The sequence below is a fragment of the Aulonocara sp. 'chitande type north' Nkhata Bay genome, linkage group LG17 (assembly GCF_057382095.1).
Source record: "Aulonocara sp. 'chitande type north' Nkhata Bay isolate Kocher_YH1m ecotype deep benthic linkage group LG17, A_spYH_male_GT1.1, whole genome shotgun sequence".
Classification (NCBI taxonomy): Eukaryota; Metazoa; Chordata; class Actinopteri; order Cichliformes; family Cichlidae; genus Aulonocara; species Aulonocara sp. 'chitande type north' Nkhata Bay.
In genome coordinates, this window is record NC_141360.1 from 21,684,143 (window position 1) to 21,700,067 (window position 15,925).

The 15,925-nt window shown below is 41.4% G+C and overlaps 1 protein-coding gene across 6 annotated transcripts in view; it reads right to left on the reverse strand.

The window, feature by feature from the left end:
* Positions 1-512: 512 nt before the first annotated feature.
* dyrk2 (dual-specificity tyrosine-(Y)-phosphorylation regulated kinase 2) overlaps positions 513-15,925 on the reverse strand; it is a 30,561-nt gene continuing 15,148 nt past the window's right edge. For 5 of the 6 annotated variants that reach the window (XM_086270370.1, XM_086270374.1, XM_086270373.1 and 2 more), the window contains exons 2-7: positions 13,056-13,159; positions 7,611-7,953; positions 7,334-7,497; positions 6,373-6,762; positions 6,198-6,288; positions 513-5,604 (exon numbers count right to left, since the gene is read on the reverse strand). In XM_086270370.1, coding sequence (XP_086126496.1) covers positions 4,970-5,604; positions 6,198-6,288; positions 6,373-6,762; positions 7,334-7,497; positions 7,611-7,953; positions 13,056-13,159 — 1,727 coding nt within the window. In that variant the 3' untranslated portion in view covers positions 513-4,969. Of the gene's footprint in view, positions 5,605-6,197; positions 6,289-6,372; positions 6,763-7,333; positions 7,498-7,610; positions 7,954-12,570; positions 12,747-13,055; positions 13,160-15,925 lie in introns of all 6 variants that reach the window. The other variant, XM_086270375.1, reaches the window with a different exon arrangement.

Genomic DNA, 15,925 nt, shown 5'->3' on the forward strand with positions numbered 1-15,925 from the left:
ACCATTCATTCTTTAACACAATATGGACTCTTAGGCAGATGTCTTGCGTTGTCCAGCCTTCTAGAAAGACATTCAATCCTCTTCTTTGCACATTTCTGCCTTTTGTACTATTTTCTGTCACGATGATCCCACATTGGTCCAGTAATGTTGAGGTCCAGGTTCTGGGGAGGCCAATCCAAGACTTTTCCTGCATTGGCAACTCAAATTTGATTCTTACGTGCTTTGTTTCTAGTTTCCATTTCTTACCTCATTTTCCTTTATTACTTTCAGCTGTTTTTTGTTACTCCGGAGTTTCCACTCTACAGAGGCACCGGGGTTGTCAGACAAAGTCTCAGTGTGCTTGTGCACCTTGTGGGGTTGTACTACCTTTTAGTTTAACTTCTAAATAACTCTTAGTGTTCTCATGTTTTGTGCCTTTTTTCCATTTTTTGTTTGCAATTTAAAAGTGGGCAGAAAGAGGCACATCTATCCCATTCATTACACTCCGACTCACAAAAAGACAGAAACCTAAAGACGAACAATAAAACTGTTTTATTAATAATAATCCTTTTCTTGCACCACAATAAAATTTAACAAAGGCTCACTAGAAAAGTCAACTTCTGTGTTCTGTACAGTAGATACAGTACGTTGTAAAACTGGCTGCGGCGTGGCACATCAGCGCATTTAACCCCCCCCCCACCCCAAAAAAACAACTATTATTCAAACACTTTGCACATTATTTACAGATAAGATCCACAATAAAAACCAGCTGGCAAATATCACAGAAATACAGTGCAGCTTCAAGCTATCAGCCGCTAACCTCTGGCTGCAAAGACTCCCGAAGAGAACCTAAATGGCTAATGGGATTGTACATTAACTGGCTAGTGTAGCATTGAGCTAGCAAGATAGCCAGGCTATAGTTGCTGTCCCCTCCAAAATAAAAACAAACAAACAAAAAACCCAACTGGTTGCTACCGGAGGTTATTTAAATCAAACATCATGAGCGTGACTGCAGCCAGTGACAATATTTAGAAAAACAAAAACAAAACAAAGCAATTCATGCTCTTTTGATCTCAATAACAACAGCTGCTTCTCACTCAATCGCCTTTCTGTCCACTTCCCCTTTGCGTTCTTTCATACTTCCTGCCTACCTACCTGCGTGTCTATCTGAGCAGCTAGCTCTGAGCTAGCTTTGTAAAGGAATGCACTTTGGTAGAATCAACCAAATGCCCTGGGTGTTAGTGACAGCGGTTATAATAATAATAATAATAACTGAGCGATCTGAGGTACGAATATTTAAATTTAAAAAAAAACAACAACAACAAACCTTTAAAACCACATTAATGCTAATGCTAACAGCTTGCACGAGCACCCTCTGTGCAGAGCTCAACGCTAGCAGGTAAAAATGTGCTACTAGCATTTATTTAGCAATAGGCTAGTGTTAGCATCACTGCAAAGAAAACAAACGTCAGTGCAGCAGCTAGCGGCTGGGCGCTAGCAGTCGAACGGCTAGTGTTAGCTTAGCCCTCTTGTCAGCAGGTGTCACTGGTCTGTACCACAGTGACAGATGGCGACAGTGGGCTGATATGTGTCTATACATTGTGCAGCCATGTTATACATCCCCTGCCCACCCCAAAAATCATCTTATCACACACACACACACACACACACCTGTGGATGTCGGTACAGGTTAGCTTAAAGCTACTTTGGCTGGTAAGTTGGCATGTTCTGTAATGCAGCAGATAGCAATAACAGGGAAACCATTCACAGGTGGATACAGGTACTGAAATATGGTGGCACTAATTTAGTATTACTACATCATTTTTTGATTCATTCACAACTCCGGGCCCCATATGGTCTTACCTATGGCAGGAAGTTTGCCATTTATAGTGGGTCAGGACTCAGAGTGACTATACAGAAAGCTATAAATCTGACTTGCTTACAGTCAAAAGTATTAAGAATCAAGAGTAAAACCTCTAAAATGTATCCAGGGCTTGGGATTTGAGCAAAACAGCGGTTTCCTAGATCAAAATGAAAGCCGGACTGATTTTTCACAAGAACACCTCCACAGGGTCAAATGTGGGCGTTTTGGTGTTTGTGTCCACTGTTTGAGCTTTCTGCTGCACTATTGTTTGCTCTGTAAACTGTGCTAAACATGTGTTTGAGTCTCCACTGACCACAAAACCATTGTATCAGATCAGTGAAGACAAGCTGGGGTTTAGAGGTCAAAGGTCACACGGGTTCACAAGGTATCTTTGGGCTTTACTGAAACAAACCAGGAACTGATCAGCATCCAGACTCTAAGCCATTAAATCTCACCATGCTGGTGTGATTGGCACCAAAGGATACTGACGGACTTCCTGGGAGGTTTTGTTGTTCATTTTTGTTATTGATGCTATGACATCACCTCTTTAAGAATGTGTGTGTGTGTGTGTGTGTGTGTGTGTGTGTGTGTGTGTGTGAGTGAGTGAGAGAGAGAGAGAGAGAGAGAGAGAGAGAGAGAGAGAGAGAGAGACATGGCAATGAGATACTGAAGGCACACAGTTATGACTCTCTGCACTTCATCTCACTGAATTAAAAAAATAAAATAAAACTCAACCAATCAAGTCCTCAGAAAAAAAAAAAAAACCAACATCAGAGAGGATCCCCCCCTTTATCCTCCTCTTCCTCCTCCAGAAGGGGGACAAAGCTTCCCCTGAGATGGGTGGAGCAGGTAGTGTCTGTTTTTTTTTTTTGTTTGTTTTTAAACAAGAGTTCCTTCTGAGCATCATCGTCCACTTCCTGCGTGCTACATTACATCACCAGGCTGATGGTGCACACAGCCAACTGTGGGCCAGCTTTTCTCCTAGTCGTCATCTTCCTAAGTTTTAGAGTGCGTTCAGATACAGCTCTGTGTGTGTGTGTGTGTGTGTGTGTGTGTGTGTGTGTGTGTGTGTGTGTGTGTGTGTGTGTGTGTGTAAAAGTATGCAGGGTTGAGGGAACAAGCTTTAGAAAAAACCCAAACAAACAAAAAGACCCTTTATACTGCGCACGCGCATACACGCACAAGTACATACATCCAGCTCACACACATTCAAGTATACAGTATAAACTGCACGTAATACATAGATTAGATTAATAAATATTAACGTGTCGCAAATAAATAAAAATCATCTCCCGTCCCATTATAAATTTTTCAATAATTAACTCTGATCCGTGTATCAGCAAATGTACTTCTTTTTGGATCTATATAATCAATAATCATTAAATTAATCTGTAATTTTACTGCGTCATTCAGGGCCAGATGCAGTGGCTCACTATGCTTAGGTCCCATTGGTATTCACCTTTAATCGCTCACTGACTGCCGCAAGTTTAAAAAAAAAAGAAAAAAGAAAAAAAAAAAAAGAAAAGGCTGAACTTTAGATGTTATTGCTCGATCCATTCTGACGTAGATGCTCCTTAACTATTCTTTGTTACTTTTTTAAAAGGGTATTCACTACATATCATGCTCCAAATGGCTCTAAAGGCTGTGGTTTAAAACAACCTCGCCATACTTTGAGAAAAACCAAATGGAGGAGCTTAGTAAACCTATGGTACTTTGAAAATCAAAGTTGCTTACACTCATTTTGTTGCACATGAGGATTTGTGTACAAGTTAATTTTAGATAAACTTTTTTTTCTGGGCTCAGGTGATACGTCTACCGCGTAACGGTCAACAATCATCTTTTATTTTCTCTATACAATGACAAATTATTATTAAATACTATTTAAAATGGCTATTTAAGAAAATTCTTCACTGTCCCCTTTGGTTTACAACATTAAATGTATTTTTTTTTAATCCATGCTCTTTGCTGTGAGGTTTATAATGTTACTATTAAACCAGCTCCTCTCCCTCAAACCCCATTTCGTGCCCTCAGTGCTCAGTTTTGATTCATTACAAAAGGAAAAAACTGGTACTTGTTTACTTCAAACATTCTTCTTTTCAGGCATTATTTTATCCCCATCAAAAAACAAAGTGTAGATATTAAAAATCTTTTTCATTCTGTCTGTGCTTCGTAAGGCTGGGCAGTGAAGAGCTAACGAGCTATGGCTAAAAACCGGCTAAGGCTAGCCGCCAGACTGCCAAAAAAGGCAAACGTGGAGCCAGCTATAGCTAGCTGACAGATTTAAAATTTGTTAAGCTAACTGCTAGCCAGTCAAAAGGTAAATAGCTAGCAAAGGGACAGCTAAGAAACACGTAGCTGTCCAACAACAAACAGTGCCAGCTAGCAGTTAGCCAGCTGACAGGCACTATGCTAGCACGGTAAAAAAAAGGCTAGCTACACTGTAAAACAAAAGCTAACTAACAAAGTTAGCTACCTAGCAGGGAGTGGGTTCTGCTGGGCTTTTAACAAACACCACCAATCTACCCCTAACTAAAACCCAACAAACTTTTTTTTCCACTCTGACATAAAACAAAGACTAGAAAGCTAATCACTGCACAACTATACCTTTAGAATTAAAAGGATATATCAAACTTAACTGTCAGTTAACCTCATAAACCTCCTTCATAAGGCCCTACACTGTGTTTGGATATAACCTTGTAAGACTGAAGCTGTTAAATTGATTAATCAAACCAGCTAAAAAGATTCTGTACTAAAAATGCTTTAAAAACAGCCTTGTTCCCCCGTCAGCACCATGTTGTTGATGTGTTTGTGAGTTTGGAGCTACAGAGCGGTATAGTGAGTTCTGATTGTCTGAGTGGCGCTGCAGTCGGGTCCAAACAATGTGCGGTTACTTCGTGTCTCACTGCTCAAAATGTAAAACTGAGGATTTGAGGCATTCCTGAACGCAAGCAAGTTCATCTAACTGGGTTTTGTGCGGCGGAGTAGCCAATCCGCACATTTCCATGCCGTGTTTATTCTGAATGCACCCCAACAACGCTGAAAAACCAAACGTTTGTCAAACTGGACGAAACCATTTTATTCGGCTGGTTTGCCATCCTCCCTGCAGCGAGTGGGGTGCATTCACTCTCAGCTGACCAGTTTGGGCAGCACTGTCCTCGGCTGGATGTTTCCGTTGGCGTCCGTGATAGCTGCTAAGTTAGTCCTGGTTTTTGAGGAGGATGACGTGGTGGTGAGCTTTGAGATGGAGGTGATGGCGCCATCAGTAGTGGTCGTGCCACGTTTGGACGATGAGGTCTTTTCTCCAGCCGTGGTTCCTGACGGAGGCTTTGGAAGCCGCCTCCTCAGCCACGGGTGCCGAAGCGCATGACTGGGCGTGATCCTGAGTGCCGGGTCCCACTCTAGACACTGTTTGAGGAAGTCGATGAAGTGCACGTCATCGCAGCCCTTCAGCGCCGTGCTCCAGTCCTTACTGCCCGGGGGGCCGCGCATTTTTCCCCGCCGCGAGCGCCCGCTGTTCAGCACTGTGGTGCCATCGGGTAGCGTGGTCACGGTGCAGTACCGTGGGTAGCCTTTTGATGACACAAAGTTTTTCGCTCTCTTGGAGCCGTCAAGGAGCTTCTGAGTGGGCATTCCCAGGAGTTCGATGATGCAGGCAAGCTGGTCAGCTTCATCTTCGCCCGGCAGCAGGGGGTAACCAGTGAGCAGTTCGGCAAGGATACAGCCCAGAGACCACATGTCGATGGGCATCCCATACCTGGAGCCTGGAAGAGAAGAAAGAGGGTCACCATCAAATCCAGCCTGTGTCATTATTGGCTAGTCGGTCAAACAAAAAGTAAAGCAGTCACATTCAGGAAGTCCAAAGACCGTTTCCTGCGATGAACTGCTTTCAAGAGTTTCCTGAAACATCAGAATGCAAGTAATAATAACTATATCTATTATTAAATTGCAAAGATAACTTGATGCACATTAATTTTAAAGGGAAACGTTCGTTGTTGGTTTTTTTTGTTTTTTTAAGTCGCTGGTTGGTTCTCATTTAAAGTCAGAATAACAAGCTTTTATTCTGTACATTATCTTAAAAGTGAAAAAAAAAAAACCTCTGCTGTCAGAGCTCAAAAGCGATGACTAGTTTGGTTAAAAACCTTTTTTAAAAAATTAAATACGTAATTTTATATATATTTTATTACTATTTATTTAAAATGTTTAAATCAGTTTCCCTAAATTCAGTCTTCTTCTATATTTTTAATATTATTTTTTATTTAATGGCTTTTATTCCTTTATTGAGTAACTTATAACGTGCCAGTTTATTTTGTCTTCCATATGCGAAAGGAAACGCTGCTCTCAGTGTTTTTCTTACCCAGAATAACCTCCGGTGCTCTGTAGAACCTGGACTGGATGTAGGTGTAAACCCTCTGATGTTCATAACAGCTGGAACCAAAGTCTATGACCTGAGGAGAGAAAGAGAAGCAGTTTGAAAGGGTCTGTGAAGTGAAGAAAGGGGATTTTCCTCTGATTTGTTTACAGCAGCTGACCTTGATGCCGCTGCGTCCCTGCTGCTTCAGTAAAATGTTCTCGGGCTTGAGATCGCAGTGGATGATGCGATTCTTGTGCAGTGCATCCAGACACTGTAGGATGGAGTGGGCAAACTTCCTGACCAGCGGGAGGCTGAAGCCCTGAAACTTGTTCTTCTTGATGAGCTCGTACAGGTTCATGCTGAGGAGCTCGAAGGTCATGCAGATGTGGTTTCGGAAGGTGAAGTTCTCCAGCATGTGAATGACGTTCATGCTCGAATCCTTGTCCTGCTTCTTCAGGTGCTCCAGGATGCGGATCTCCTCCGCTGCCTGCCGGTGGAAGCGCTTCTCGTTGCGGACCATTTTCAGAGCCACATGTGTCTGAGTCTTGTGGTCAAAGGCCTTCACCACCTGCAGGAGGAAAAGGAAGAGCATGACGCCGTCATTAATCTTAGATTAGATATTCTTGATGTCAAAAAACAAAAAAACAAACAAAAAAAAACAAAAAAAAAAAACCCCAAAAAAACCCCACCAACTAAAGTCTCGGAATAGAGGAGTATGCAAAGATATTTTTAATATTCATAGTTTTCCTGGTTCTATTCTACAACTGTTATTTCTCTATTAAAAAATTCATATTAAAATTAAACATGAAGACTCATAACCTGATAACTAAAAGCTCCTTTTGTTGTGGCATTCCTTTATAAAGCAAACAAAGCTCAGCTGCTAAGCTGTGTAATAACCATGTCTACTGTCTTTGCTACAAACTACAACATCTGGAATCTTCTGTAGGCATTAAGGTTAAAAATTATTACCACAAAGACGCTAAAACTTGTCATCACTCTTAAAAAGTCAGGAACTAAACATAACCGCAAACAAAATTTAATAAAAAGTCAACAAAAATAATCTTAAAGAAAAAAAAAAAAAAAGAAAAAAAAATTCAGAGACTAAAAACAGGAAATTAGGGGGGGGTCAGCAGTCATACCTGTCCAAAGCTGCCCTTGCCGATGACCTTCAAGACCTCATAGCGATATGCGATGTGGTCATGTGGTACATGGATGTAAGACCCCTGATCATCGTCATAGCCCCCGTTGTTGGCTCCACCGAGGACCCCCTGCCTCTTCTTGGCATTCTGGCCAACAAAATACACTGAGGAGGAAGCAGATGATTGATCAGTTATTGGTGGTTCTCTCCTGTCAATACACCCGACCTCTAATCAATCAGAACGACCATCTGCAGGCGGAGTGGTTAGGGACACTCACCCTCGGGATAGCTGAACATCTCGTGTTGCTCGAATGACGAAATTTTGGACATGAACTGCTTCATGGCCTGCTCCGGGGTCATGGGGTTGACCTTCGGCTTGCTGTCCGTCGACTTGTTGGAGGCTGCGCTGCTCTGGCGGTGGTGGTGGGCAGGCTCTGACGTCGAGGTCTGCCGGTCTGGCAGCGGCAAGCCAGGTCGGGACGAGCTGATTGGAGCCAGCCCATTGGGCTGGGAGGTCAGCACCGGGCGTTTGTTGGTGTTCTCCTCATAGAGCTGAGTGACATGGCCCTGCGACTGCGATGACAGCTGGACGGCGTCCGACATCGCAACTTTAGAGCCTCCCTGACCGAAAACAGAGGGAAATATTGGCTAAAAATAAGAGAGAGTCCTCTGCAAGTTGAGCCGAGGAAACCGAGGTTTATTTAAAAACAGTAACTAGCAGGTGGCCACTTTATGACCACTTATGTCGTCTTTGGTTTAAGTTTAGATTCTGGGACTTTATTTTTCTCCTTTTAATTATTCATTTTCTGATGCGTGTCATCCAAATATGGACCTGGACGTGCGCTCTCAGAGAAACGTGGATAATTAACACCCAGAAATGAGTGAATTAGACAAAAACTATTCCCGGAAAGATGAACTGTGTCCGGGAAATTATCCCCCTCTGATTAACAGGCGCCTCCGTCTCCGTCTCATTCTCTCCCTTTGTCTCCTGCTCACTGAGTCACTCCCCGTTGCTGTGGTGACCAGCACACCTGGGTCCTTTCAGATAACAGAGGTGCTTTCTCACACTCACACACACACACACACACACACGGCAGAGCGGCTTGGTTCAAAGACCTGGTGCTTAACACAAAAACACAGTAAGTGTGTGTTCTCGTGACCCGGCAGCTGAGGACACGGTGGCACAAACATGAGGATGAAAATCAGGAGATGAAACACTCACACAAACAGGTTTGTGTGTGTGTCTCAGCAGCTACAGTGACATATAAGATGACATGTGGCTCTGCTGACTCCTCCCTTACCTGACTACACCTCGACTCAGTCAGCCAAATGTTGCTTCTTTCCTTCAAGGATTTCCATTATTCATTAATCTGCAGATTATTTATTTTTATTATTAAACATACATAAAAAAGCTAGGTGTAATATTTCCATGTTTTTAAATGGTTTTATATAAGAGGGCTGGGAAATGAGTTCTTTCAGGTGAAAGGTTAGCCACTGGACACCCATCTTGAATTGTGTCCAGGTACATATTCAGGCAGTTATTTTGAAGAATAATCAACATTTCTGTTCATTTCAATCGTTACTGAGAAATAAAAACTGCCGGTACAGAATTATCAGTCAACTGTGATTAAAGAATTTGCCCCAATATAAGATTTTATTTCTTCCAGGGTTCACTTGTCGTTAGGTTGCCCTCATTAATATAATGCAATAAAATTCTTAATGTTTTTATATGCTGAGCTCTAATTTTATTTATTTTTTCTTTTGTGTACCATATTTTTCAGACCATAAGGCACACTGTATTTAAGGCACACTAATGCAGGTAAATTACTTGAGGCTGGAAGATCAGTTTCTGACAATTAATATTTGCTCCTTGATTAAACATGTGACTTTTTCCAAGTGATAAGAAGCCTCCGATTTGCCATCCTGGACATCAATGTTAATGTCTGGTAAGAGATTCCACTGACGTGCCACAGGAAACGTCATTATCGTGTACAAAAGTGGCGATAAAATAAACAGAGCAAATAAATGATGCATTATTTCTTTTATAGCATTAGTCTTGTGTGTGCGTGTGTCTGCTCTTCACACCAGCCTATAAACCATTTAGCTGTTTAAAGCATCCTGGCACAGGAGGCTATTATTAGCCATGTGGCTGCAGCAGGCTGGTGCACAGAAGTGCTGCTTCTTGGCGCTAACAGTATGCTAACACGCCAACACCGACAGATGACTTCACCAGCTTATTTCTCCCAACGATGAGCCAAGATGAACGGGACAAAACCCTGAGCTGCAGAATCTGAATCAAACTCAAAAAATCACGACCTGCACGAAGCTGCTGACCACAAAGGTCTGAGCAGAACATCTGCCGCTAATCTGTTCATCACTTTTTCTGTTATTCACCTGCTGATGACTATCAGAATAAAACCATGTACCTGAGGCACACTAGCAGACTTAATGTTTATAATTAAACTGGATCAGATTCACATTCTTCTTGGTAACAGCTTCACAGTTACGGTATTTATTTTAAAGTAGGCATTGGTGTAGGGCTGGGCGATATGGCCTAAAATTCATATTGCGATATAATTTGAAGCACGTGCGGTAACGATATATATCACGATATATTATTTTCTTCTGTATAACATATTTTCCACACTATAAGGCACACTTAAAATCCTTTAATTTCCTCAAAAATCGAGAGTGTGCCTTATGTATGAATGCTGGTTGTGCTTACTGATCTCGAACTGATTTTGGCGTGCAGAAATCTGTTAAAAAAATGTTTTAGTACAACTTTGGTAAGCCGCACAGCTTGATGGATTGTCAGAGCATTACGGCTGCCGTAGTGAGGAGCTTCGCAGAGCAATCTGGGTCCAAAACTCCGTCCACTTCAGGTCCCAAAGCCAAACGAACACTAAGAGTTAAAAACGGTCTAAATTCTTTCATCTTTAATTAAATCATCAACGTTGCTGCTTTATCGGGTGTAACAATTAAGTTTTACATCCATGAAAACAGAATTTATTAAATTTAACGGAGTTAGAAGTTAACAGGAAGTTAGCTCGCTAGTTTCCACCTAAACATCTCATACCATGTTCTGACTGAGAGATTTTTGAAACTAATTAAAACGTACAGCTCTGCTACCACTTCCGACATAAATGAAGACAGAAAACTAAACAGCAGTGGCGTTTGCAGGGTTACTGAAGTTGGACTACCTGGTATATAATGTTGTGCTACGTGATTGCTAGCGACACAGCTATGTTAGCATAACATTAGCACAGTGAAGCTGGAGGATGAACGCTAACTTTTTTCCCCCACTCAATAAAAGTTAACGTGACAGATTCTGGTGGTCAGGGACAAATGCAATCGCATAGCAGAATGCTATACACGGGCCAAACTTCAGTCAGGAGAACAACTGAGATTATTCATCCACAATACGAGGTTAGTTATTAATATACTGCAACAACGCGGGAATAGAACAGCTGCGAGAGAATTCAACATTAATGAATCAATGTTACGGAAGTGGAGGAAGCGCAGTTTTTGGCTTTCCCCATATTTCAAAAGTGCTTCATCTCTTTACTATGACTGTCGCCCGCCATAATTTGCAGATGATAATGGTTTTAGCCGCGGTGTCACTACCCGATCCGTACCGGAAACCCGATCAGTACCCCGCATGCGCAAATCTTACGTCACTTCCTCTCTTTGCCAACATTGCGACATTCAATATATTTGAATGATACTGTTATCGCCCAGTTAGCTCCTAGCATTTCTCAACAGCTCTGCCTCCTTTTCGACTGCCCGGGACATTTAAACAATGGATAATCCGTATACAAAGAAATTCATGCTTTTCTCCTCAACAGAGAGCGTTCCCCGATTGAGCAACAGCGCCGTAAAATAAGAAGAATGGCGCCTAATTACAGAGTTAATAATGCAGACTTTGTAATATCTCACGTGTAGATTCATCAGCCAGATGAAGTGTTTACTGACAATTGACAGTGATAGCGGACATCATCATCACTATTCCAACAATCCTCTCCTCACAGACAAGCATAAACACACTCGACTATCACTAAATCAGATTTAACACACGTTTGTAATGACGATAATTCAGTTTATAATAGGGTTTATTCGCTCGGTCAGCAGGTGGCGGTATCCTCGTACACTGGGGAGTAAACTGCCATTAAACGAACAGAAGAAGAAGAAAACATCTGCACATGCGCGGTACGGATCGGGTAGACCCGATTTGTACGGTCAGACTTTACACATGCGCAGTAAGGATCGGAGAGTCCTGATCCGTAACTTTCTTTTTATTTTTCGTTTTTGTCTACATTGTACTGAAATGCTTCATTATTGCAAACATTTTAAGATATACTTGTTATTCTTAACATCTTAACAGATACTCTGACTCATAACTATCGTAAAACGCTACGACCGGAAGTAGAAACCTTTCGCGCATGCGGGGTACCGATCGGGTTTCTGGTACGGATCGGGTGGTGACACGCTGCGATGCTTTCGACCAAAACAGGCACAGCTTGATGACATCATCAACATGCGCGATAGAGATTTTGACTATAACGCTCTATCGTTAGCCAAATTTATATCGTTTCTATCGTATATCGTTTATGTCGCCCACCCCTACATTGGTGTAGTTCATCCACTTCCTTTAATCTCCTGATTGGCAGCCTCCCACAAACAGAAGATCTGAACAGCAGGAGGAGAGTGGAGCTTCTATTCAGCTCAGCAGACTGCTCAATTTTAATTTTCATGTGTATTGTAAGGTAAAGAACCCCAATGGTCAGGTGACTGCCTGTGAGCAAGCACTCTGTGATGGTGGAAAGGAAGAACTCCCTATTAACAGGAAGACACTGTTGGAGGGGAAGCCATCAACCCCGATTTGTTGAGAGCGGAAAGAGAATAGGGAAGAAAAAAAAAAAAAAAAAAAAAAAAAAGGAGAAACACACAGTAAAAGAGGATATAAACTAGTCTGAGGTACTCAAATGACCTTATTAGTGACATTCCCTATTCGTGACATCACACAGAGCCAAGAGCAGATAAACAAATATAAAATAATTGCCCTTTAGGGATAAATAATGACTTTCTGATTCTGATAGAGCGATCTGAATGACTTCTGCATGCTACCATCGTTGTTCAAAACCTTGTTAGGCAGCTTTTTTTCAACTTTTTCTATCATCATTATTATCCTGCCCTTGCTCTGTGGTTCATCCTCTGTGCTGATAGACTACCGAGTCTCACCTGCGTTCACATAAAGCCAATTAGGGCGGCGCATGGCTTGCTCTCTCCCCTCGCTCCCTGACAGCCTGCTGCGTGCAGGGTTCATAGTCTTTTTCTTCTTCCGTTTGTTTTACCAGGCGGCTCTTTGAAAGCTTTTGTATAATAAGGGCTTCCTAGAACTGCAGCAACACTGTCACCTCAAACATTAAAAGTAGGTAAAGCATAATTGGCCTAGTTGGAAGAAAAATTTTGTATTTTGGTAAAAGAAAACACAGTTTGAGTACTAATTTCATCAAAGCACATTTACACAGTTTGTGAATTTTGGTTAAACCTAAATGAGCAAACTACTCACAGTTCATCTAAGTTTTAAAGATTCTGAGATCAAGAGGAAGAAGTCCAGATACTTAGGCATGATATCCGCTTTATGCTCTTCACATGTGTTATTTTGAACACAACAATGACAAAGAAGTGAAAATAATAAATGATAAAGCAGTGTGCAGCCATACCGTCAAATGATGGTGGTTACTGTTGCGAAGTGGGGGCAGGGCGGCAGGCGACGTGGCCTGAGAGCCGTTGTGACCGGGAGAGTAGACCGGCTCGCCCGTTTTGCCTGAAAGAGTGAGAAAAGATGATTATATGACAGCTTTGTTATTGTCATGTGTGTTTTAATGCCTTTTACATCATAAAGACCAATGCCTGTGTTTCAACTAGTCCTGCTTGGACAACAAACAAACAAACAAAAAAAAAAAAAAAAAAAGAAAGAAAAGAAAAGAAAAGAAAAAGAAAAGAAAATGCTTGAAAAAAAAAAAAAAAGTTTCTTAATTTGAGTGTTTTAGCCTCAGGAGGAAGCCAAGATGGATTTTTTTTAAGTCATAGATGGGAAACATGACGAGTTACACAACCTTTATTCGGCAGTATCACGAAAATGAAGACTAAAACTGTGGTTTTAAGAGGTTTTAGACCAACTCAGCACTGTGCTGTCTACGAAGATAAAATGAGCTGAATTCACACCATGGTGGAGGAATGGGAAGAATGGAAAAACCTCCAGTTATTCCAGCAGCACAGGAGCTACAGTTATTAACTAAATATCTTGAAACAATATCTGTAAACATTCTACAGACGCAGCTTCACATATCGTTAGCTTCATAGCATAAGTGCCTAAGTCATTGACTTAGTCAAATGACTTAGGCAATTATGCTATGAAGCTAACGATATGTGAAGATCTGCTGATTTTTATGCAGTTTTTGCAAGAAAAGTTAATCTGTAACTTTTCTTGCAAAAAACTGTCATAAAAATATCACCATTTACTTACTTATTTTTAAATCTGAATTAGCTTAGTATATCATTTTCAATTTTTACCTACTTAGACATGCTGATAAAACTGATAAAACTCAAACAGCTTAATGCCCCAGTTCTCAATTTTAAAGAAAGTTATCTGCATTTGATAAGAGCTGTACGAATAAACTTAACTCTTAATCTTCTTTTTTATTTCCTGGAACAAGAGAAATCTGACTCCACAGCTTTTTTCTGTGATGCTGTAGTCTTTGACCTTGTGTACATTTCCTGTTTGTATTGTACCATCTAATCACTGCACCAAAAACCCTTTTCACGCTGCCACAAGGTAACAAAGATGATGTTCTTCTGGTTTTTGCAGTTGAATTGCTGCGAGTAAACTGCTTCTAACATTTATTTTTATTTAATTGTTATCCAATTAGCTAATCACACAGCAGCACCCCAAAGCACTCAGACATGGTCAAGATGACCTGCTGAACTTCAATCAGGAAAGCAGTATTTACTCAAATAACCACTCGTTACAACCAAGGTATACAGAAGAGCATCTCTGAATGCAAAACACGTTGAAACTCGCAGCAGATGAGCTGCGGCAGCAGACCAGCAGATCTTTCGCATCCATTTCTTTAGATCCTGGGATGATTTGTTGCTTTTTGAGATCTTTTAGGCTACTTCACTTTATCATACAGGTTCTATTTAAGCAATTTAATAATTCAACAGATCTGGCAGAAATCAGACAATAAAAGTTAATTTATGACTTAGAGGGGGTAATTACTTTTTCACATGAGATGAGTTAGCTTTGGATATGTTTTTTTTTTCTTAATGAATGAAATAATCATTTAAAAACTGCATTTTGTATAGCGATCGAAAATGTGGCGTCATTTCCAGGGTAAAACCGCAAAGGATTGTGGGTACAAGTGGCTAGCGCGCACAGGCTTTTACAAGACAGCAGTCACACCGAGATAAACAGACACAAAAAATGGCAAGAAGCTGTTGTATTATTAACTGCTATAGCCAGTCGCATGACAGCCACTGGAAGCCAACGGGTAAAGCAATTGGTTTTTATTCGGATTCCTTCGTGGAAGAAAAATTGTTCAAGTCATGTTTCCGAAGTCACGAAGAGGCAACGGAGGGCTTGGATTGCGGGGTAAATCCCGAAATGCACGGTGGTACAAGAAATCCCTTTCACTGGAAAAAGCGACTGTCGCTGCCCCCTCTCTCTTCCAGTACTCCAGAGCGAAGATAGCCTTTTCGTCAAGTCTGTCTTTGTACGGACCTGCCGTGTTCTCCTTTCATTTTGTACATAACTGTTTTCAGAGCAAATAAAATGCAGGTAGGGATTAAAACCGCAGAATTAATGGTTACTGGTGCTGGAAATGCTAGCGCTTGATGCAGTATTTTAATTTTGCTGCCACTCGTACTTACAATGCAACGTGCGAAAGTCACGTGGTCTGTCGATCTCTATTTACCCGGGTTATTTTTGTCCAAGATTAATTTGGTACCTGAAACATGTAAAGGTGACGAATGTGTAAAAACTTTGTGTTGACACATACACAAACATACACATGTGCCAAAAATAAACCTGTGGGAAACACTGCAGTCTGTACAGTACCATGTAAATACAGCATAAGAAAGCTTGAAGTGGCTGAAAGCTTAGCTACCAGTCCGCATGTAAACAGCTCATTGACCGTCCTGCTAAATGCCTTCAAATAGCTCTGGACTGGACTGACCCAAAGCAATCCTGTTCATTCTGGAGTCAGTCCTATAGAGTCTAAGGAGGATGAAGGTTTTAATTTAGCCTCGTAATCTCCAACACAGTGCCTACCTCTCTGCCTCTCCCTCTGCAGCTTCACCTTCTTTAATAGCAACATGACGACAGCAACACGATGCACGGGTCAGAGGTCACAGTGTCTTCTTAACTGAAGAGCCAAAAGTTTAAACAGCCGCTGGGTGATAAAGCATGTTGGACTTTAAACAAGACACTTATCAGCTTTTGCCGCTGTCAATGGTTCACGGCCCGACTCAGAGTGACGACGTGAAAAAGGAGAAGCAGGAAATCAAAACTCAGCAACCAGCAGAGTCTGTT